Source organism: Colletotrichum gloeosporioides (genome assembly GCF_011800055.1).
Source record: "Colletotrichum gloeosporioides strain Lc1 chromosome Unknown consensus_48, whole genome shotgun sequence".
Lineage (NCBI taxonomy): Eukaryota > Fungi > Ascomycota > Sordariomycetes > Glomerellales > Glomerellaceae > Colletotrichum > Colletotrichum gloeosporioides.
The window spans coordinates 822,498-842,555 of record NW_025544693.1 but is presented as its reverse complement, the minus strand read 5'-3'; the positions used below and the strand labels follow the sequence as shown (position 1 = coordinate 842,555).

At 54.2% G+C, this 20,058-nt stretch overlaps 10 protein-coding genes across 10 annotated transcripts; 3 read left to right on the top strand and 7 right to left on the bottom strand.

Moving 5' to 3' along the window:
* Window positions 1-112: 112 nt before the first annotated feature.
* On the bottom strand, window positions 113-992 carry GCG54_00004214 (uncharacterized protein; the record flags this gene model as incomplete). The annotated part of the gene is made up of 3 exons (XM_045404268.1): window positions 113-499; window positions 578-735; window positions 803-992. The coding sequence occupies 3 exons, from the start codon at window positions 990-992 to the stop codon at window positions 113-115; spliced, it is 735 nt and encodes a 244-aa protein (XP_045264103.1).
* Window positions 993-1,497: 505 nt separating this feature from the next.
* Window positions 1,498-2,775, top strand: GCG54_00004213 (Serine/threonine-protein phosphatase 2A activator 2; the record flags this gene model as incomplete). The annotated part of the gene is made up of 1 exon (XM_045404267.1): window positions 1,498-2,775. One exon carries the CDS (start codon window positions 1,498-1,500, stop codon window positions 2,773-2,775), a length of 1,278 nt encoding a protein of 425 aa, XP_045264102.1.
* Window positions 2,776-3,009: 234 nt separating this feature from the next.
* Window positions 3,010-4,795, bottom strand: GCG54_00004212 (uncharacterized protein; the record flags this gene model as incomplete). The annotated part of the gene is made up of 3 exons (XM_045404266.1): window positions 3,010-3,240; window positions 3,307-4,656; window positions 4,721-4,795. The coding sequence occupies 3 exons, from the start codon at window positions 4,793-4,795 to the stop codon at window positions 3,010-3,012; spliced, it is 1,656 nt and encodes a 551-aa protein (XP_045264101.1).
* An 826-nt stretch (window positions 4,796-5,621) lies between these two features.
* On the bottom strand, window positions 5,622-6,605 carry GCG54_00004211 (uncharacterized protein; the record flags this gene model as incomplete). The annotated part of the gene is made up of 1 exon (XM_045404265.1): window positions 5,622-6,605. One exon carries the CDS (start codon window positions 6,603-6,605, stop codon window positions 5,622-5,624), a length of 984 nt encoding a protein of 327 aa, XP_045264100.1.
* Window positions 6,606-10,227: 3,622 nt separating this feature from the next.
* GCG54_00004210 (uncharacterized protein) lies at window positions 10,228-11,912 on the bottom strand (the record flags this gene model as incomplete). Its single annotated transcript, XM_045404264.1, has 3 exons — window positions 10,228-10,517; window positions 10,569-10,638; window positions 11,022-11,912. 3 exons carry the CDS (start codon window positions 11,910-11,912, stop codon window positions 10,228-10,230), a joined length of 1,251 nt encoding a protein of 416 aa, XP_045264099.1.
* Window positions 11,913-12,290: 378 nt separating this feature from the next.
* On the bottom strand, window positions 12,291-13,561 carry GCG54_00004209 (Transcription initiation factor IIF subunit beta; the record flags this gene model as incomplete). The annotated part of the gene is made up of 4 exons (XM_045404263.1): window positions 12,291-12,641; window positions 12,699-12,879; window positions 12,946-13,223; window positions 13,286-13,561. The coding sequence occupies 4 exons, from the start codon at window positions 13,559-13,561 to the stop codon at window positions 12,291-12,293; spliced, it is 1,086 nt and encodes a 361-aa protein (XP_045264098.1).
* A 984-nt stretch (window positions 13,562-14,545) lies between these two features.
* On the top strand, window positions 14,546-15,787 carry GCG54_00004208 (uncharacterized protein; the record flags this gene model as incomplete). Its single annotated transcript, XM_045404262.1, has 1 exon — window positions 14,546-15,787. The coding sequence occupies one exon, from the start codon at window positions 14,546-14,548 to the stop codon at window positions 15,785-15,787; it is 1,242 nt and encodes a 413-aa protein (XP_045264097.1).
* A 542-nt stretch (window positions 15,788-16,329) lies between these two features.
* On the bottom strand, window positions 16,330-16,807 carry GCG54_00004207 (Ubiquitin-like protein 1; the record flags this gene model as incomplete). The annotated part of the gene is given in 4 exon segments (XM_045404261.1): window positions 16,330-16,429; window positions 16,524-16,645; window positions 16,662-16,716; window positions 16,797-16,807. 4 exon segments carry the CDS (start codon window positions 16,805-16,807, stop codon window positions 16,330-16,332), a joined length of 288 nt encoding a protein of 95 aa, XP_045264096.1.
* Window positions 16,808-17,488: 681 nt separating this feature from the next.
* GCG54_00004206 (Prohibitin-2) lies at window positions 17,489-18,574 on the bottom strand (the record flags this gene model as incomplete). Its single annotated transcript, XM_045404260.1, has 3 exons — window positions 17,489-17,809; window positions 17,873-18,228; window positions 18,316-18,574. 3 exons carry the CDS (start codon window positions 18,572-18,574, stop codon window positions 17,489-17,491), a joined length of 936 nt encoding a protein of 311 aa, XP_045264095.1.
* Window positions 18,575-19,379: 805 nt separating this feature from the next.
* Window positions 19,380-19,964, top strand: GCG54_00004205 (uncharacterized protein; the record flags this gene model as incomplete). Its single annotated transcript, XM_045404259.1, has 1 exon — window positions 19,380-19,964. The coding sequence occupies one exon, from the start codon at window positions 19,380-19,382 to the stop codon at window positions 19,962-19,964; it is 585 nt and encodes a 194-aa protein (XP_045264094.1).
* Between the last annotated feature and the right edge of the window lie 94 nt (window positions 19,965-20,058).

Genomic DNA, 20,058 nt, shown 5'->3' with positions numbered 1-20,058 from the left:
TTGTTCCGGTCGCCAGTAATTCCTTATCGTAAATCTTAGAACGTCGTTGATGTCTCGCGAGTCGCTCGGCTTGTTCCAAGTCCATGTCTACGCCTCGAGGTCAAGTGGGATATCACGCCACTCTCGACTCCATCACCGTCCGAATAAGGTGCCGCATGTCTGTCAAAGCCTGGCCGTCCTCGCTCGTTGTCGCAGCACCCTGATCCTCCTGACAATGCTGGCCGCATACGCGCTGACCTGTGCTCACCACCTTGTCCCACTCATTCATGGAGAATGATCCCTCACTCTCTGCCAGAAGCAAATCATCCCGGGACGTGAAACTCAGAGCATGGAGTGATGTTGCCTGATCTACTTCCGCCGGCGACGGCTCAACGACAATCGTGTTGCCATTGTTGAGAACGGCTACCGTAGTGCAGGTGGCGATGGCTTTTAAAGGCACGGCAGCTGATAGCAAGCCCAAGACAGCACTGTGAAGCAGTGCCGGAAGTAGAGTCAGATTCTGTCATGATCAACGCATTAGTAGACGAATCTTGTGTACGGCGGTCAGTGTTGTATGCCTGCCCGGATGTTGACTTACAGACTTGGCCTGAATAACCTTGCTATTCACATAGTCGTTCTGGGGCGTTTCCGTCACCTGAAGTGTAACCTGAATGAGGCAGCGAGGGAAGTTCTTGACAGGAATGAGCTGTCGCAGGGCAGACTGCAAGATGAATTCAAGCTGGCGCTCTCCGGTGCCTATATATTGATCGAAAGTATCAGCAAAATGGTTACCCACAGGAAGCTACACACAGGTAAATCTGACCTCCAACCCCTGCAGCAGGTCGTACGACAACGTCAATGACCGACTCGAAAGGGTTTTCATCTCGTCTTTGCACTTCCATCGGCCCATTAACGGACGCAACCACGCAATAACCACCCCTTGAAAACGTTGCTGAGCCATCTGTTCGAGGAAGATGTGATATCCGGGCCTGGGGGTTGCTGTTGGAGGTCATCGTCAGAGGGGGACGCGCGTTGCAGGCGACGTGATTTGTTTCGAGGTATCTTCTAAAAAGAACGGTTAAGAGCCCAAGGGCCAAATGAACTCTCTGCCCTCTCCAGATATGTCTGGTGCACGTATACTTTCGGCCGGAAAGTGACTGGACACCTGGCTGATGGAAATCCTCAATCCCAAATGCTACGCTCTACTCTTCGGTTCAGAAAAAAATGAGATGAAGTCCCTGAGTGAAAGCTGGGTACGTACTTGTTGACTAAGGCAAGCCTTGCCAATGACGGACGCTAGGTGCACAAAGCAAGAAGGTGGGGTCTACAGCGGACGCAACACTGCATGAATAATGAGCACCTACTTCGCGCAGGCGCCTGGGCCATTGGTAAGGTAATGACGCGCGGGTTAAGGTCGCTCGATTTGGGGCTTCTCGAGTCCGTTCCTCCACCCATATTTTCCTCTCCTCGCACGATTTTGGGTCTCAAACCCCTGGGCTGGCAACTTTCCGAGACACTATGGCTTCAGTCAACCTGTCATCTCGTACCGACGCACCGGCTGCATCCCCACTAAGCACCAAAATTCCCAAGCTCGAACCTCGCCGCCGCCGTGGAGCTCCCTCCAACCCTACCCCTCGCCCAGAGACACCTGCATTACCATCACCACCCGATCTTCCCGCCCATGCGTACAAGACACCCTCGAGACGGATTTTGTCCCAAAGAGACCATGAGCTGTTCCTTTCTTCGCCAACCTACAGCCTGATCCTAGCCTTCGTATTTGGCCTTTCCGAGGCCGTTGAAAACACCCCGCGCTCCGCCATCAAGGAAAGCGAACTCAGCCCTCCCGTGCGCTCGATTCTCGATATCCTAGGCGAAGCCGACGGTCTCGTCAAGGATTCGCCCCCAAACGATCAAGGCGGCTCGCGCTTTGGTAACAAGGCTTTCCGGACGTTTCTAGACTTGGTGAAGGTGAAGACTCCGGGATGGCAAACACGGTTGGGCGTCTCCGACGCGGCGAACGATGAGGTAGCGGTCTACTTGGAGCATTCATTTGGAAACAGGATGCGCATCGACTACGGCTCTGGTCATGAGCTTAACTTCATCATGTGGCTCCTCTGCCTCTATCAGTTGCGAATCCTAACAAGAGACGACTTCAAGCCTCTGGTACTGAACGTCTTCAACCGGTACCTGGAACTCATGCGAGACGTCCAGTTGACATACTACCTGGAGCCTGCCGGTTCACACGGTGTTTGGGGGCTGGACGACTATCAATTTCTTCCCTTCCTGTTCGGCTCCTCGCAACTCCTACATCACCCGTTCATCACACCTTTGGCCATCCATCAGGAGTTGACATTGGAGGAGTTTGGTGACGATTTCTTGTACCTTGGACAGGTGAACTTTGTCAACGGTACCAAAACAGTAAAAGGCCTGAGGTGGCATAGCCCCATGTTGGACGACATATCTGCCTCCAAGTCGTGGACCAAAGTCGAGGGCGGGATGCGGCGGATGTTCGTTGCAGAGGTTTTGAGAAAGCTGCCCGTGATGCAGCACTTCTTGTTCGGTTCTCTGATTTCGGCGGTGGATGGGATGAGCACAGAGGAAGAGTTCGGGCTGGGCCACGAAGAAGATGAAGCGGATGGAGGTGAGATCTCAACTGGACATACTGGGAATCACAAGCATCAACACGTGGGATGGGGCGACTGCTGCGGCATCAAAGTCCCCAGCAGCGTGGCTGCTGCTCAGGAAATGAAGAAGAGGGGCACTCAAGAAACCCTTCGCAGGATACCTTTCGATTAGAAGGCCACAAAGGCATGATTGATGACCTACAATTAGACAATTACGATATCAAAGATTACATCCTCTAGTACGGTGCGCCCAATAGCACGCCAACGTCCGTCCTCCCCAAGTCACGCATGTCTGACGTATACCTTCCAGCGCATCCGGATCAGCCATATTTCAACCAGCTTTGTAATCCACTCCGTAAATCCACAGGTTCGTCTCTGTGACGCCGGTGACAGATCGTGATGGAATCTATTCCAGCAACCCAAGATCTCGGAGACGGCTCATTCCGGGCAAGTGTGACCACTTCTGGTCCGAAGGTGAGCCGCATGTGAGATCGAACCAGATGTCGGGGTGATCATTGTCAATAGAGTTCAAGGCGTAAGCGACGTTGCTACCGTACAGGTCGCATCGTGGAACGTTGAGGCCTCTCTCAGGATAAAAGCGGTAGGATTTGCACCCATCTGTGGCGTTCATCACGCTCTGTTATCAACGTCAGTGGGACTGGCCGATGCGGCGTTGAAATACGAAAAGAGAGGTGAGACTCACGGCACAAAATTGATAACAGCCCTCCAAAGTCACGCGCACGCCTGGCGAATTCTCGACGAAACGCGCGAGGAAGTAGTTGCCCACGGGCAGGCCATGAACGCCGCAGTGGTTGTTTCCGGGCATCGGTTTGCCTGTCGGTGCATTATCCTGACAAACCGTCTTTGTCGGGATGAGCGTTGAGGACGGAACGGAGGTAAGCGGCGCGCTGGTGACCGGCACCATGGATGTGTCGATGACGCAGCTCTCCGTGGGAATGGGGGTCACGGCGGTTGGCGTTATCTGTGTCGCCCAGGAGACCGGCGTAGTGTCTGCCGACTTGGTGATGAGACTCCGGCTTGAGTCCGTTGAGGATGTTGGGGTGACCTGCAGAGTGCTTGAAGTGTCACGGCTCGACGTGGCTGTGGCGCCCCAGGGTGTGGCAGGAGTCACCGTGCTAGACCCGTCCTCGCATGGCTCAGTTGGGTTGGTCGTTTCCACCGACGAGTGGGTAGCAGTTCCGTTTCCAAGAGAGCTCGATGTCATGGAAAAGGGTTGGCTGGTCGTGCTGTTGGAACCTCTGCTTGTGAATGTGGTCCCTGAAGAAAATGCAGATGAAACAGCGGTCTTGCTCACGTCGGAGACGGATGTATTGCTCGCGGCGCTGGTCGAGAATGCAGATGCGCTGCTGGAACCAGTCGCATGCTCATCATCGCAAGGCGTCGTGCTCTGGGTAACGCCTGACGACGTCTTGGCGGACCACATTGCGGTCGAGTTCAGGAGCGCGCTGGAAGCTGTTGCTGTTGAATTGAGCTGAGTAGTGGAAGCCAAGTCATCGTCGCATGGCTCGGTGGTCTGTGATGGCATGACAGAGGTGGTGATGTTGTGCCACGTGAACGTGGAAGTTGTAGCCGTCTCATTGGAGCAAGGCGACTCGGAGGCTGTGAAGGCGGTAGTTGCAGAGGAACTGACGGGCTTGGTGAAGCCTGTGGAGAGATTCAGAGACGTGGAAGAGATGTTCCATGTCGCACAGGGCGTCGTAGAACTGGAGTTTGTCGATGACGAAGTCCATGACGGATGCCCCGTGCCAGTACCGGAAGATGATGTCAGATTACTGCCGAACGAAGTGGTGGCAGTTATGTAAAAAGTCACGTCTACCGTTGTTGTCGATGTGATGATGCTCAAGGAGCACGCCGAACTCATGGAGGTACTCGTCGCATTGAGCGGAAAAGAAAAGGTGCTGCTGGCCGCCCCGGCTACTCCATTCGGTGTCGTTGGATTGGTACCGTTCAACGACCAGCTCCGTCCAGTGGTCCAGGCGGCCGAGTCCGAGCTTGGACGAAACCCTCGTTGCTGCACGATATGGGCGGTCATCTGGCGGGTATTAGCGAAGTCTTTTTTGAAGGAATACTAAGGATCTGAAGTCATTGGGTCTTACTTGGTCCTCCGGGGCCTTCAGGACCGCCTTAGCTGTCTCGGCGAAGAGAGCGCCAAGCAAAAAGAAACGATACATGTTGAGGTATATTTGCCGACGATACGCAGCAGAGAGCCGATGATTCGGATCAAATAATGGATTGGTCAACGAAGATTGACGGCTCCTTCTAGTGTGTTGTTGTCGACAAGATCAAGAACGACAGCCGTGGCCCAAGCCGACCCGTCTTATACATCGCGGCCTCGTCACTCAGACTTGGAAGGAGTCAAATGGCTTCCCAGAAAACTTGATAAGAATCCCTTCGCGGCCGGGCTGTGGAGGCATGAAGAATAGAGGGAAAACTATAGACGTCCGCTATTGAAATTGACCCAAGGGAAAAGAATAGTCTTCTGCAAGGGGGACTACCGTGTAAAGCACCCCACTGCAGCGGCACAGAATAACAAATGAGACACTGTTGCAATCAGTATGCTAGAGCATGATGAAGGCTCGGAAAAAATCAGCTGGAGCGAGATTGTAGTGAATGGGAAATGTTCCATTGACAAGCACTCTGCCTACGGCAGCACTCCCTATGGAGTTTGAAGACCCAAAATGCAGAGAAAGAGAACCCCAGTCATGTTTAAGTACAGGACCCATATATGATGACAATGTCTCCGTAATGCCCTTGAGAGGTGAAATGCAGTGTAGGGTATCAGAAGCAGTTCACTGAACGCCATCGTACCCCTTAGCCTAATACCGAATGCCAAATGCAATGCAAAAAACGCAACGCAAAGAAAAGTCTCAAATGCTTTTACGACTGTGTCGAAATTCGCGTTGCCCGGCGTTTTGCAGTCTTATCCCGCGGGTCCTTACCGGAGGCTTCGCGATTCATCGTTCACAACCGAAAGAGAGCCTTGAGCCGGGCTGCCTCTTAATCCTCCCAGATTGTCTCCAAGTCAAGGTCCTGCCGTCGTTCGGCACCACAGACACTCCACCGCTTTCTCTTGTCTCTTGACCCGAAGCCGAGTGTCCTGCCTCGCGATGGCACGTCAAGACCACCCCTTCCCCTGCCTTCTGTTACACCGCCCCTCTCCGCGGCGTCAGCGGCCGCTTTGAGTTGAGCGATTCTTTCGGCCTCCATAGCCGCTTCCTCCGCATCAGGAGAGTCGGGTATCGTTTCGAGGCTAGAGATGCTAGGGCTCCTCGACCTTGTCGATGTAGGGGTCGATGGCACAGACGAAGAAGGGAATGACGGGATGCCGTAGCCGTGCGAAAAGGCTTCGTAGCCTCTGAACGAAGGTGAAGACGCAATGGACGTGGGGGTGGAAGGCAGCGCTGGCAACGAGCCGGTGCTGGCATGTCCCGGGTTTCTCAAGGGCGAAGATGGGCGACGGTGACGAGGCAGCACTGCAGAAGATGCCGTGTTACCAGCCATTGGGGAGGAGTTTGAGTCAGCGTTTCTGCGGTCTGATTCTAAGACGGAGCTGCGAATTGGCGATGTGGGAAAGGATTCGTCAACAGGTTTCCGTGGGATTCGAATGCGGCTGGGCGAGCCCGAGGGACTCGCAGGACGAAATTGAGGAGAGAAGAGGATGTGGCCAGCACCGTTGACGCCTGGCATGGACTGTGTGCGAGACATGGGAGGAGCCAGATTCGCGGCAGCTGATCTCGATCTGTGGTGTCCGGAGAGGGGCGAGGTGGTACGGGGACGGTAAGGCAAAGGAGGCAGAGACCATGCCGGAGCGGTCGGGGAGGTGGGACTCGGATCGGTCTGGCGTCGCAAAGTGGGCGGTTTCCTCAGAGGTTCGGTCTCGGCAGCAACGGCAGGCAGCAGAGCGGGATTCTGGATCCGGAGAGAGGGAAGAGGCGAGGGTCGAAACTCCTCCATTCTCTCGGTCTCAGGAACGGGTTCCATGACGAACGTCGGAGGGCCCGATATGTCAGGCGGGGAATGGCGACATTAGCAGCAGATACCCTTCGAAACGCTCAGAGAGGTGAAATCGTATATCTCATGCGTGCCGAATGCGTGCGTGTGGGACGATTCGAGGGAGGAGAGAAAGACGGCGTGTGACAGTTGGGAGGAGCAGGCGAGACGGGCGACAAGACTAGTATTGCAAGAAGACAGCAGTTGTCAATCTAGGCGGCCAAGTTGGTTCGAGTGAAGCGGCGAGCGTGGGCACAGGATCTGGAGTCGGTGCTGTGACGGGATCGAGGGAAGCAGGTCTTCGGAGTCGTCGAGGGAGAAGGGTTGGCGAAGGGGTCGTTTGGCGGGGAGGTCGGCTGAGAGAAGAGATGGAAGGGAGCAAGGCAAGCAAGTGGACGGAAGCGGAATCGGGCAGGAATATGAAGCGGACAGGAAGGCAAAGGGCGGTATCAACCAAGTCACACATTCCGTGATGTAAATGAAAGAGACCCGGCTAGCTGACGGGAGGGTCTAGAGGAATACATAACAAGAAGGAGAGGCTGCAGGCGGATGGAGTACGGGGGTTTGGGGGTGTGGGTGTAGGAGAGGAGGAGGAGAATGCGGACGCTGGGAGGAGGATGCAGCCTCCATGCGTACTAAGGTAGGTAGGCAGGTATGGCTGAGGTACATAGCCTACGGCGGCACTGGAGGGTCCTAAACGGGGAAGGGACAGGACCTGGAGCTTTGGTAATAAGGCACTTGCGGCGCATATCAGAGACGGTGAAGAAAGGGGGAAAAGAGGGGGGGAAGGGTTCGAGTCGGTCGGTCGGTCGATGGACGGAGTGCCTTGGCTTGCCCTCGCGTCGCCCTCCGTAGCCTTTTACCAGAGTGATGCATGAGGCACGTTATTGGATTAGGCATCGGGTCCCTTTGTCTTGGCCGGGGGTCGCACCTCGAGAGGACTCGAGAAGCTGCGAGTACCTTGCTTTGCGTTCCCGAGACCTAGACAGTAAACAACCTACATCAGAACAGAGATGAGGAGGAATACTCCCTGGCTACAGTACATACACACGCAATGCGACCAGTCGGCGTTACCGCTTTGGCCCGCGGCAAGCGGCGAGGAACCCAATGGCCCCAGGCCAAGGCCAAGGCGAAGGATCTCGTCCTCCCTCCTTTTGTCTGTTGCTTCGGTGTTTGCTCTCCTCCTCATCGCCAGGCCGGGGCCGTAAGCGGCGCCCCTTTTGTACACGTTGTGCTGTTGTGCTATAGAGATTAATCTATCCGACGTCGTTTTTTTTTTTTTTTTTTTTTTTTTTTTTTTAAATNCGTTTTTTTTTTTTTTTTTTTTTTTTTTTTTTTTTTACAATGCAGTCAGCCGATGTGAAGTACAACCAATCCCCCCCCGCAGCCCAGCGATTCAAATGTCACGAAGATGAAGGGGATTGGACTGGAGAGAAATAATAAGCCACACAGATACTTGGGGAGGGGGGCTCTCTGGCTTTCAGGCATGGCTGGGTCAGGCGGGGATCATAACGCTAAGAACCCCCGGGAGGCCCAGCGGTGCGTTCACGCTTCAGTGCAGCCGCGAGTCGGGTCGGATGCATACAATGGGCCTTGCCTAGGAAGGTACCTAGGTAAGGTACCTACCTAAGGTGCGGTAGGTAAGTCAAGGTAAGGCACCTCTGGGATTTGATAGGTAAGGTACCTGTGCTTAGGTAGGTCATGGCTCGGCTGATGGGTCCAGGAACGGGACCCTGAGTGACAATTTTTAGGGACCCAACTGGACTCCATGGACTGACGACCTTAACTGCATTGATTTTGATTCACAATGGAAACCACCTGCTGACATTCACCGCATACAGAGTGTACCCACTGAATACGGGCTTCGTCCTGCAATGGAAGGCTGCCGTCTTTATGCAAACTTGTGTGTTGATTGCCATTCATGCCTGGAAACGTGCTCGGCCTCGTTGTCGTATCAACAACTCATCTCAGGAGGTTCAGTCCGGCCACGACGACCCGCGTCCAGCGTACACCTAATACAATGTATCCCCTCCTCCTTGGCTGGGACTGGGCCGGTTCCACGCTCACACGAACCGTTCCTCGTAGTTTACCTCTGTCCCTTCTCCTGCTGCGCGAACTGCTTCACTGACCTGACCTGCTGGAAGCACATCGGCCCAAGAAACGCACTGTCTCCTCGGCCCTTGCGTCTTTCCTCCGTCATCCGTGCTGAATCTCATCTGCATACCATTACGTCCGCTGATTTGGGAACTCGTTATTACAAAGTCAGTGACTCTTGTCTCTCCCCACACTCTGAACTCCCACTCTCGGCTGCTCCGTCACTAGACCCAGGAATTCATCGTCACCCCAGCAATGCGAGCCGTTGAATTGCACTCGACCCCCAATGCCCGTTTGCGGTCAGCTCATGGCTGGCCGTTTTCTTCGGACGAATTCCAACCTCTCCTCCAACACCCCTTTCCCGAGTCCCTCGCAGACCTCTTCGCAACCATCCGTGTCTGCGGTAATCGCCCCAGTCACGACGGCGTGGCTTTAGGTTTCAGCTGCCTCCGTTCCTGTCATGTTGCCAACGTCCTTCAATGCCACCTCACATCTACCCATGCCATGGCCAGTCCTCTGTACCAGTGTCGCCTCGACCGAGACAACCACATTGCGACTTCGCAGGCCGTCTGAAGCAACCTGACACCTGACCTGCCCGTGCCTGACTTGTCTCATCTGTCTTCTTACCCGTCGGATACATCGTTTCCTCGCCGCCTTGACCTCACTTGTGACGACCGGGATCCGGCACTCATTCGGCACCAACGGCTCCGATACGGCCGACGCCCCATGCCCGGCCTCGCCTGAGCCTTCGGACTGGGCCTACATCTTACCGCAACAGTCCCCGGGCCCGCTGTCCAATTCATGTACCGACCATCACCACGGACGCGCAGCATGGAGAAAGCTGATGAGTCAGCCAAGAAGACTGCTGTCATGTCGCAACGCCTAATGGCTATCGAGACCATATCGACCTTGAGGCTGGCTTGCAGCAACATGCACTATGTCAACTTCTCTTGGAGACTGCGCCGACCTCCGCCGTTGGGGAGACAATCGCGTTCCGAGACTGGATTCGGGCATCACTTCCTAGGGCCACATTGAAAAGAGGAGTTCTGGGCCGCCAGATCAGCTTCCTGATTCATGTGTCTAATGCGACCCAGAGCGGTGCAGACAAAAGTGCAGCGGACAATAGAAACGGCAGCATGATTCCAGTCGTTGGATTGGATGAGGTTTTGAAAGGGTCTAAGGAGAGTCGGGGGATTCAGGTGTTTTCCAATGTAGGAGCCGATCTAGGAAATGTCTTCCTGGGTGTGGTCAGACAGAATAACATCTCTATTAAAGAGCCCGGGACTTCGAGCGAAAGAAACTGGAGGTGGGAGGGCCGATGTGATATAGAACTCGTGAGTTCTCTTTTTCTACTTGTTCTCATTACGTTGGTTGATAGTATAATGCTACGGCTTGGGAAAGTACTGCAAGAATATTGACTATTTGATTTACAAGTTAACATCGGATATGCACATGCTGGCAACGTGCTCTGTGTCCGCAAACAAACCAAGGCTCATACCGTCAACATATCTACAGGTACTTAGACATCATGTGAAATATCGGCCGTATCATCAGAAGTAGGGGCTCCTGAAGAACCAAGGTCGGAAGTAACATCATCTGAAGATTCGACCAAGGAGTCTTGCATCGAAGAACCAGTTGTGTCTCGGGGGCCCTCACGCCCCTCCCGAAGCTCCTTGAGAGCCTGTTTTGTACGCAATTGAAGTTCATCCAGCTTGCGACATTTTTCGCAGTCGGAGTCCAACCGCAGAGTCTGAAGTGAATGGGCCTTCTTTGTAGTGCACTCTAGAGCACGCTTGCCATACAAGAAGTCTTGTTGAACTTTGCAATAAGCCATCTTTCGCCCATATATCGTATGCTTACATTCGTATATAGCCAGTCGATAGTAGCACATGATGGCTGTTTCCCTCAGTCCTCGGAACTGGACGATATGCTAGTGTTTGTCGGGTTGTAAGTAGGTAGGTTTGCGTGTGTATGGCGGATTTGACCTATGGTTGGTTGAGAGGTGGATGTGGCACTGTATTTATACGCAAAGTGACCGTCCCAAACAGAATGAAATTCAAGAACAAGGGAGTGTTTTCTAGGTGTTCTTCGATGACAAGGAGATGATGTTGAACGATGTCGTATTCTGGAGCAAGGTAATCAGATGTTTGTCTCGACAATCCGGACAAAGGACCCATAGGAGCATATGTCGACGCAATGTTGTCATAGATTACAGCTCTGCTCGACAACCACGGAAGGCAGATATCATTCAGCCTTTCCACTTGCTGAGAGAAACCCACTTTTCAATACGTCATGGAATGTCGAAGTACAAACGATCTTGTCCACCTCACGACAATCCTGAACCCGGGGAACGTCGTATCCCAGCCTCGTTAGAGTCGTCATCAATGTAGACTCTGGCGTCGAAGTCACCACAACCCCGCGTGTCTCCAACAGGCATTCCAGATCAGACGTCGAGTCGCCAAAATAAACGAGCTCCTTGGCATTGTCAACTCCCTGGCGAGCTGCCAGCGCCCGCAAAGCCCGCAGCTTGTCTTCACAGGTCGTCAAGATAGTTTCCCGCCCCAATGGACCAAGGACTTCCGGCCCGGAGATTGAACCGTCTATTTCAATCTCGTTGGCGACCACGTCAAATTCATACGCAGACAGCACGCCTTGGATGAAGGATCTCGACCAGTTGATCGAGACCACCGAGACAGGCCAATTATTCTGCTTGGCAGTGTCCATTAGCTTCGCGAAACCGTCCCGAAGCTTCACCCGCCCTTCCTGACGAGCAGCATCTCCGGCTTTCACGAGTTCCCCCCTGCTGATGTCCTTGAAAATGCCGGACCGTTCAACGCGGCGCACTGAGCGTAGCTCGACTTCCCTGAGACCACGTAAGTAGCTGAGCTCTTCCGAGAGGGTAAGCCGACCGTCTGCCGCAGGTTTATAGGCCGAAACATGGTCGATGTGATCTCGGTTGTAGTCCTCAAGAATCTGCCGCCATGCTGCCGACAGGTCCAAGCCGCGCTGTCGCTGGAAGTGAAGACCCACTTCAGCGATGGTCCCGATCGTGTCCTTGGTAGTGATGGTTCCGTCAAAGTCCAACACTAAGTTGAGCTGTCGGTGAAACATGAGTCGAGCTGACAGCGTCGAAACGCGACGTATGGAGAAGTCCAATGTTCGTTGAATGTTTATGCGGTTCAGGTGAACCCTCAGGTGAAGCATGCTTGGTACAGGTTTGTAGAGGCGAGGACAGTTTGCGGGCTGACGAGACACCTTTCCCCACTTGGAGACTGGCTATCCGGAGCCATGGCACAAAAAAAAGGTCACGCAAGATTGGCGCCGCAGCAACAAAAATTAGGCTTCAAGCATCTCGCGTCTGAATGAGTTGACTGTTCCTGGGAAAAATACGATGCGTCGATGCCATTCCCCGGTTTCTCCTAGTCCGAGTCCAAAAATAGCGATGCAAACCCTGCGACACGTCCACCAAGATCTAGTGTCCAGACGGGTATGAAAGTCCCGGTGACATAATCCTCGCCGGGTGGTCATCTTGACAAACCCCAAACGCCGTGCAATGTATGAAAGCAATGTGATGGGCCGCGGTCAAGCACCAGGCACAACATCCTCCATGACCATCTCATCGTCATCGTCGTCAGCTGCTGCCTCCTCTGGAGCTGTTTCGTTAGTTGCACCAGAAGCCATGCTCTTCATATGCTCTTGCAGCGACCACTCATTGGCGTGTATGCCGGACCGATTGAGAACCGCAATCTTCTCCAAAGTTTGCCGCAAGAAGGCTTCGGGCTGGTCAAATCTTGCCTTCAGAATAGACATCTTCCAGTACTCGTATTTTCTGAAAGCTTCCATGAGACCGTCCAATAGCTGCTCCTCAGACATACGAGCCGAACGGTTTTCTGCTTTCTTCGGCTTCGTGGCCTTCATAGGAGCAGTCGTTTTCTAGAGGGTGTCAGCCGTAAGGAAAGGGAGTCGTAACCAGGTAGGGCGGGGACGTACAATGAAGGAGCCGAACTTCTCGACAGCAGCGGCAGAACCGTGTTGAATGACGTTGTTTGCCGCCCGTTGTCCCATGATTTGGAGAGTGTGTTTGGGCTTCAAGGCTTCCAACTGCTTCCGCTGCAAGATTGCCTGGCTTTCGGCATTGTCTACTGGCTTGCATGCTAATTCATACTGGATCCTGGCCGCGATTTTTGTTTTTTCTGGGCCATGTTAGGACGCGCAGGTCGCCGTCTGGGGGTTATACGGACTTGGGATCGCCTTGCGATAATACGGCTGCCACCGGCCACGCTTCTCGAACGGCTTCTTTTCCACCTTTTCGTTCTTTGGGCGCAGGAATCGTGCTGGTATGCCCGCGTTGGCGGCGTCGTTGCGTGCCTTAGACTTGGCCTTGAAGCCAGGCAGATCCTCCTCGGAAAACACGAAAGTGCTGCGCGCAAGTTCCTTGCCCATTTCGAGGTCGTATTCCTTCGGCATGAGTTGATGTTCAGGTCGGCTCGAGTTGAGAAGCATCTTGAACCGGTGCTGTAGAGGGTAGACACGTTAGGTTTGGCTACAGAGTGCACCGCAACGCGCCATTCACGTACCTCGACTGCGCCATCGGGCCGAACCACATCCCACTGTCGCATTGTTCCGATCTCAATCTCAGCATCGTCTGGTAGACTGTCCCAGGCATCCCAGAGGTCTTTTGGGACGCGGGCTAAGTATGCTTGGCCAAAGGCACCCTGCTCGCTGTTGGGGTCGAAGAACTCGAGATCGCCGGCATCTTCGTACAAATCGTCCTCATCGAGAGGAGAGGCCGAAACAGCGTCGGGGTCGGGCTTGATGTATGGTTCTTGCTTGATATATGTTGAATCCGCCATGGTGAGTTGTACCGCAGCCCTTGGATTTGTTCAAGTCGTGGCAGGTGCAGCGGAATTGCGAATGACGAAAGGCTGTTGAGAGCGAATCTAGACACCCCTAGTTCCTGCTACCTAACAAGTGTGCTAAGGTGCTCTGCACTACCGTACCTTGAAGCAGCTGCCCGTCCACAAGCGCGGGCGCGTGTGGGACCTGCTAGGGTCCGAAAGAGGATTAGCCTCTGGATCATGTGACGCGGGGAATGGTATGGGAGGGTGCTCGAATGTGAATGACTGCCTCGCCGTCTTGTTTAGTTTCTGAGCTTGCACACTGCAGTATCGTCGTTAAAGATAGCGAGTCGTTTTCCTTTTTTTTCTTCCCTCTTCTCCCCCCCCCCCCCCCCCTCNCCCCCCCCCCCCTGCTTGCGTTCCTTTGGTGCCTTGGGATTTTGCTACCTGAGGTGGTGAGGTTGCGGTCAATAGCCTTTTGATCGCGTCGGCACCTGGGCTTACGTATCGTCCGCTACCTCGCAGCAATTACGTACCTAAAGGCATTCCTTACCTACGTAAGGTGCCTTGTGGTAGGTGACCACTTAAAAAGCCCATGAACCCCACTACCAACCAATCAGCCAGGGCCCGCCACTGCTGCCAGCTCCGTATGTGGCCGGACCCATCCATTTGAACCTGGAAGGAAGGTCACCAGCTGCAACAATAAAAGTCCGGTCTACGAATACCCTGAACATTACATCAGCCATCCTTCCATTAGTTGCACGGCGCCTCGAGAGGCATCTTGCTTGGCTTGGAAACTCGCTGTATTGATTTGAATCACGATTCGAATGTCAATAATGAGAATTCTGCCTGTTTATTTATCATTTATTGCACACTTCACCACGACGGCTCTACAGTCCGGCTAGGCCCTCCCTTTGGCTGTTCGAAGAAGAAGAAGAAGACGAAGGACAAGGAGACGCAGAAGACGAAGAAGAAGAGGAAGAGAAAGAAGCAGCAATCATGCCAGGGCCTAAGTCACTTGCGGAGCTGTGCATTGCAGTCTGCCAAAGGCACGTCACCGAGCTTAGCAGTGTTGGAAACAGCGATGCACTCCAGTACCATCACGTCCGCGACATCCTCCTCCGAGTCACCAATCCCGCTCAGCTCCGCGAAATCGAGCTAAACTCCCCACACATCCAAGGAGAAACATCCGAATTATGGCAGCGCTTCATCAGAAGAGAGTTCCCGTCTGAAAGCCACGAAAAAAACTACGCGCCTAAGAATCCGACCAAGTGGTACAAGATTTACGAACGATATGCCGAGGAACGTCGAGAATCACAGCAACAGGCCGAGGCTGAACTGCGCGCAAGGTTTCAAGGTCTCCAGCAAAAGAGAGACAACAACACTAGCCGCATTGTGGATCAGAGATACCTCCCGAAGCCTCCCAAGACCGGTCGCACCTTTGGGACCAGAGGACGAGGAGGCAAGGAGCTTCCAAGCTCCCTGAGTTTTGCCGCTGGCAGCCGATTGAAGACCACGAACGGCGCCAGCGTCATGAAGAAGGCCAGAAGAGAGGCAGCAGAGATCGCCGGCATAAGAAGTAGGCTTGCTGTTCCCACCGGCATGATCCGAGCACCTCGAGTCAATAAAGCACCGGCATCCATGGCAAGCGAGCATCGCATCGCATCGCAGCCCATTTTCCGGCCTACATCCACCAGTTCCCGACCGCCTATGACCTCGAAGACCACATATGTTTCCGACTCCTCGGATGAAGACGACGAAGGAGACCTTTTTGGCGATAAAGGATCTGGCAGAAAACAGCGAAAGGTCACCTCATCTGGTTCAGGGTCCCCGGCAAACAACGGCCGCGACAGGGGAGCACTATCTGCGCAGCCGGGCACGCCATCGAGGGCATCGTCAAGAGATCACAGTGCACTCAGATCCTCGTTATCCGCCGTTACGTCCCACACCGCAGGGCTGAAGCGCGGTGGCGGTATTATGGGAAATGCATCTAAGCCGAACAGTAACAATATCAGGATTGAGCGGCCGAAGCCAAAGCTGGAAACAGCCGGCCCTACGACCATGGAATCGCACCGGGCGAACAAGACTGTTGCCCAGCACAGCGGGCTCCAGTCGCCTCCACCCCTCCCGGTATCCCTGGACGAATTGCAACCGATTCGGCCACTCATCGGTAATCAAGAGCCGCCGAAGAAGAGGAAGGCAGTTGACATATTCATGCCCAAGAAGAAGACGAGACGCTAAGCGTGAAGGGCGGGAAAGGGAGGACAACATTGTAGAGATATTGTATTGGGAAGGCGTTGGCCCATTGGCAAAGGACATGGCACCAGGATTTCTTTGGCGTTGGCAGGATGTGTTATATACCCTCTTGATTCGAAAGGTCCATTGGCCACCACTAGCTGAAGACTCTAGCTGAAGACTCTAGCTGAAGACTCTAGCTCGGACAAGATAGACTCGCACTACACTAGCATGATGGCAACTGCGATAAGACTTCTGATGATTACTACCTATTTCCTGTCGGTGTGCATGATGCGCAACTGGGATCCACGGCAAAATTATGCTTGCAGTGTATGCTCTCCTCCAGGAGACTGGTTGCTGTCTAGCAAATAATGGTCTTGCCGACTACCAGTCAGACAGACAGGCACACGTCTTCGGTTGTAATGTATCGAGGGCGCGAGTCTGCAGGTTACTCCGTCGTCGGCTCGTTTGCATCGTGCTCCAACCAGCTCCCCACCGACGGGTAAGAAGACGAAAGTTGGCGCGAGGCTCTGTCTTGACGAATATCCTCAGCACACGTTGGAAGCCTTGCCACCTCGGAGAGCCAGCACGAGATGGAGAGTGGCGCCGGCCTCGAGGCCATACTCCGAAGCTGACTTATCGTCGACCCTGTTATTTGATCGCGTCACCTGTCAGTCATGCAATCAAGACCAGCAATCCCAATCCTCTCGACCATGGCGGAACCACCTGAAAGACTGCTTACATCTGCTTTCCACCGTAGATGAGTCTTTGTTGGACGGGCGGGATGCCCTCCTTCTCCTCGACCTTTTCCTTGATCTGCGAGACCTGCGTCCGAGTTTCAGTCTTGTGGTCGTCGTCATCCGTCTGGAGCGTTGCGAACCTTGTACTCGTTCTCGATGTCGAGCTCGATCTCCTTGCCGGTCAGCGTGCGCACCCTGGAGGTTGAAGCGTCAGCTCATGTGCGGTAACGGGGCGAGCAGGCATGCGCGCGCGAAGTCGAAGCGCGGGCACTCACTTGATCAACATTTTGAAAACTTCAGACTGCTCTGTATGTACTCTGAGAATTTATTGTACTCGCTGGGAGGCTGTATTGTCGCCTTTCTGTCGTGTTGTTGTGTTTTGAGGTGTTGTTCTGCTCGTTGAATTGGTGACAATGGACGGTCGGAGGTCAAGCTTGCAGGCAGTAATAGGTAGATAGGTAGTGGGGGAGGGGTGTTGGTCCAAGTGGTTTTATGTGGTACCTACCTTAAGCACCAGGTAGCCCCGTAGTGTACCTACGTAGGGGCAGGGATGCGGGGCTTCCATTATGGCCGACCGGCGACCAGCCCCTACCATGAGCAGCTTACACGTTTGCTGTCAGCAAACCGACACTTTTGTCGTAATTACTTTTACTATGCCGTAGGAGAGCTGCTTTCACAACAATAGGTCATTTCCCCCATCGAGTCAAAGAAAACCTTGGCTATACAGGCCCTCATCGTAGTGAGCCAGACTTTACTGTTCAAACTTGACGGATATTCACCCTGCAATGAGCAGTTTTTGTTGTGTTACGAGAATGGCACTTTACAATAACCCCCCGCCGATACTTAAGGCGATGATGAGCGTAATCGAAGCTCTCAGCGGCGTTTTCTTCTTCTTCATTATAGTACATATCCCATACTCGGGGATCGTAGGAATACAGTGGAGATTTGAAGCTGCATCGCGGCCCCCTTATTTCTTCTCGCCGCCCTCGAATACGTTCAGACCCAGACCCTCCGAGTCGAGCAGCAGTCTGTTCTTGCTGCCCGCCTCTTGCAGCTGTGCGGCAATGGCACGGGCGTTCTCGATCTTCTTCAATTCAACATAGGCCTTGTTCTTCTTGATGGCCTCTCCGATCAGCTCAGCGGAGCGAGCCTCACCCTGAGCCTTGACAACCATGGCCTGTTTCTCCTGGCGAGCCTTGTCGACCACGAATGCCGCGCGCTGGGCTTCTTGCTGAGCGACTTGCTTCGCCTCGACGGCCGCTGTGAATTCGGGCGAGAAGGCAAGGTGCTATGGGGGGAGGGGCAAAGTTAGCTCTCAGAAGGACGTGCGGACATGGCCGGAAAGACATACCGTCAATGAGACGTCGTCCAAGAGAATGTTGAAGCGCGCAGCTCTGCGGGAAAGGTTCTCGCGAACCAACTTTGCAACCATCTCTCTCTGAGTGATAAGCTGGCTGGCGTTGAACTGGGCAACGACGCTCTTCAGAACTTCGTTGACGATGGAGGGCAGAACCCTCTCGTCGTAGTCGGTACCCAGGGTACGGTAGATCTGGGGGAGGGCCTTGATATCTGGCCTGGACAGAACACGGCAGGTGATGTTGACCATCTGCAAATCCTTCGTTCCGGTGAGGGAGGCGACGTTTCTCGGCTTCGCGCGGACATCATAGGTGACGGGGGTCTCGAACCAAGGGACAATGAAGTGGGTTCCTAAAGACGTTCTCTGTATTAACCCACTGCGCAAGCAAGATTGAGGGCCGGTCCGCTTCGGGCAATACGAGGATGCAAGCTACTCACCTTCGCTGTAAATTTCCTTGCTCACACCACTTAACCTCCGGTACTTGATCGCTCTGTGTCCTCCGTCGACGTTGAACAGCGCATTCTGGGCAAGAATCGCGGCGCCTCCAAGAAGGAAAATGCCACCCAGACCCATTCCCAGGCCGCGAGGACCTCCCGGCATGCCGCCGCCTCCGAAACCTCCTCGCTTTTGCTGTTGCTGGGCCACCTGCCTCAAGCGCTCGTAGGCCTCCTCCATGGGGCTCCTTCCTCCAGACATGGCGAACGGAAGGTCTGGTCGTCGGACGGAATCTAGCGCAAAATCGTAATCGAGTAGGTCGTTCGGCGTGGTGGAACGAGCGAACGTGATTGCTGCAGCTCACGGAAAGCTGGTGATGGTGGAGCTTTGTCAGTCTTCAACGTCACGGTCTTGCGGAGCTCGAAAATTGAAGTTGACCGGTGCTTTCGGCAACCACCACCTTGCACGGCAGGCTGCGCCCACTGGCAGCAACTGCCTGCCACCTGAGGCACCTACCTTGCCTTGGGTAGGTAGGGAGTAGTACATGGATGCCTTAGCTGCATACAAGGAAACCAAGCCCAGGTGCCTTGGGCCCCTCCTCCACTGTAGCCGTCATTAACTCCGTGGTCAGGTCACCATCTGGCGGGGACCGCCCCGCCAGGTGGCAGGACCCAAGACGACGCCTAAGACCAAGGTACAGAACGACCTGCAGTCGCTCTTCTCGCTCTCTATCTCTCAGTTGACAACCGGCTTGTCTCCGCTCTTCAATAATACGCTGTAAAGACGCAGCCAACATGCCATTGGACTTCTCTCGTGATTCCTGCATCAAGGCCGCACACGCACTTAACCCCTGCAACAGCTAACCGCCGTATCTTTACCGAAGTGCTAACTCCCTTTGGGCCTGAGCCCACCTGCAGACCAACCGCGGAGGATTTTGTTCAGCTGACTCAACTCGCAATGTGCAGTGGGTTTGCTTGATGTGAGGCTCTTCTCGCCGTCGACTCATATATCCTCTTGTCTTTAGTCTCAGAACTCCGGGTTGCTCTTCCCCATCCAGTCAACAAGGATGGCGGCAACACAGACCATCTCGGACCTCAATGCTGCCCCCGGCACCGAATCGGTAATATCAACCAAACGGCTGCTGATTCGCCCCAACACCTTCGCCGACGCCGCAGCCATGGCCCGCGGGGCGAATAACGTCAAGATCGCGGCCAACATGCGCAATACTTTCCCCTCCCCTTACCTCCTTGAGCACGCCGAAGGCTGGCTCGCCATGTGTGCCAAAGATCCGGGAAACAGTTTCGCCATCTGTAGGGTGGAAGACGGTGCCTATGTTGGCAACATCGGTGTCATCCGCGGCAATGACGTACAGTATCGCACCTGGGACGTGGGTTATTGGGTTGCGGAAGACTATTGGGGAAATGGGTACGCGAGCGAGGCTCTGCCTGCCTTTTGCAAGTTTTGCTTCGAAAGCAACCCATCTCTGCTCAGGTTGGAGGCCTCAGCCTACAGTTCCAACGCGGCCAGTCGCAGAGTTCTCGAAAAGTCGGGGTGGACATACGAAGGTGCCAAGCGACAGGCCGTCGAGAAGAATGGGCAGGTGCTAGACTTGGTACTGTTCTCGATTTTAAGACATGAGGCCGTACGGTGAACGCCCCTACTTGCCGAAGTGGACAAGTTGGAGGGTTCGATCACACCATGTACGTGCAGCTGATCAAGGCGATTGAGGGCGCCTAGGACCACAC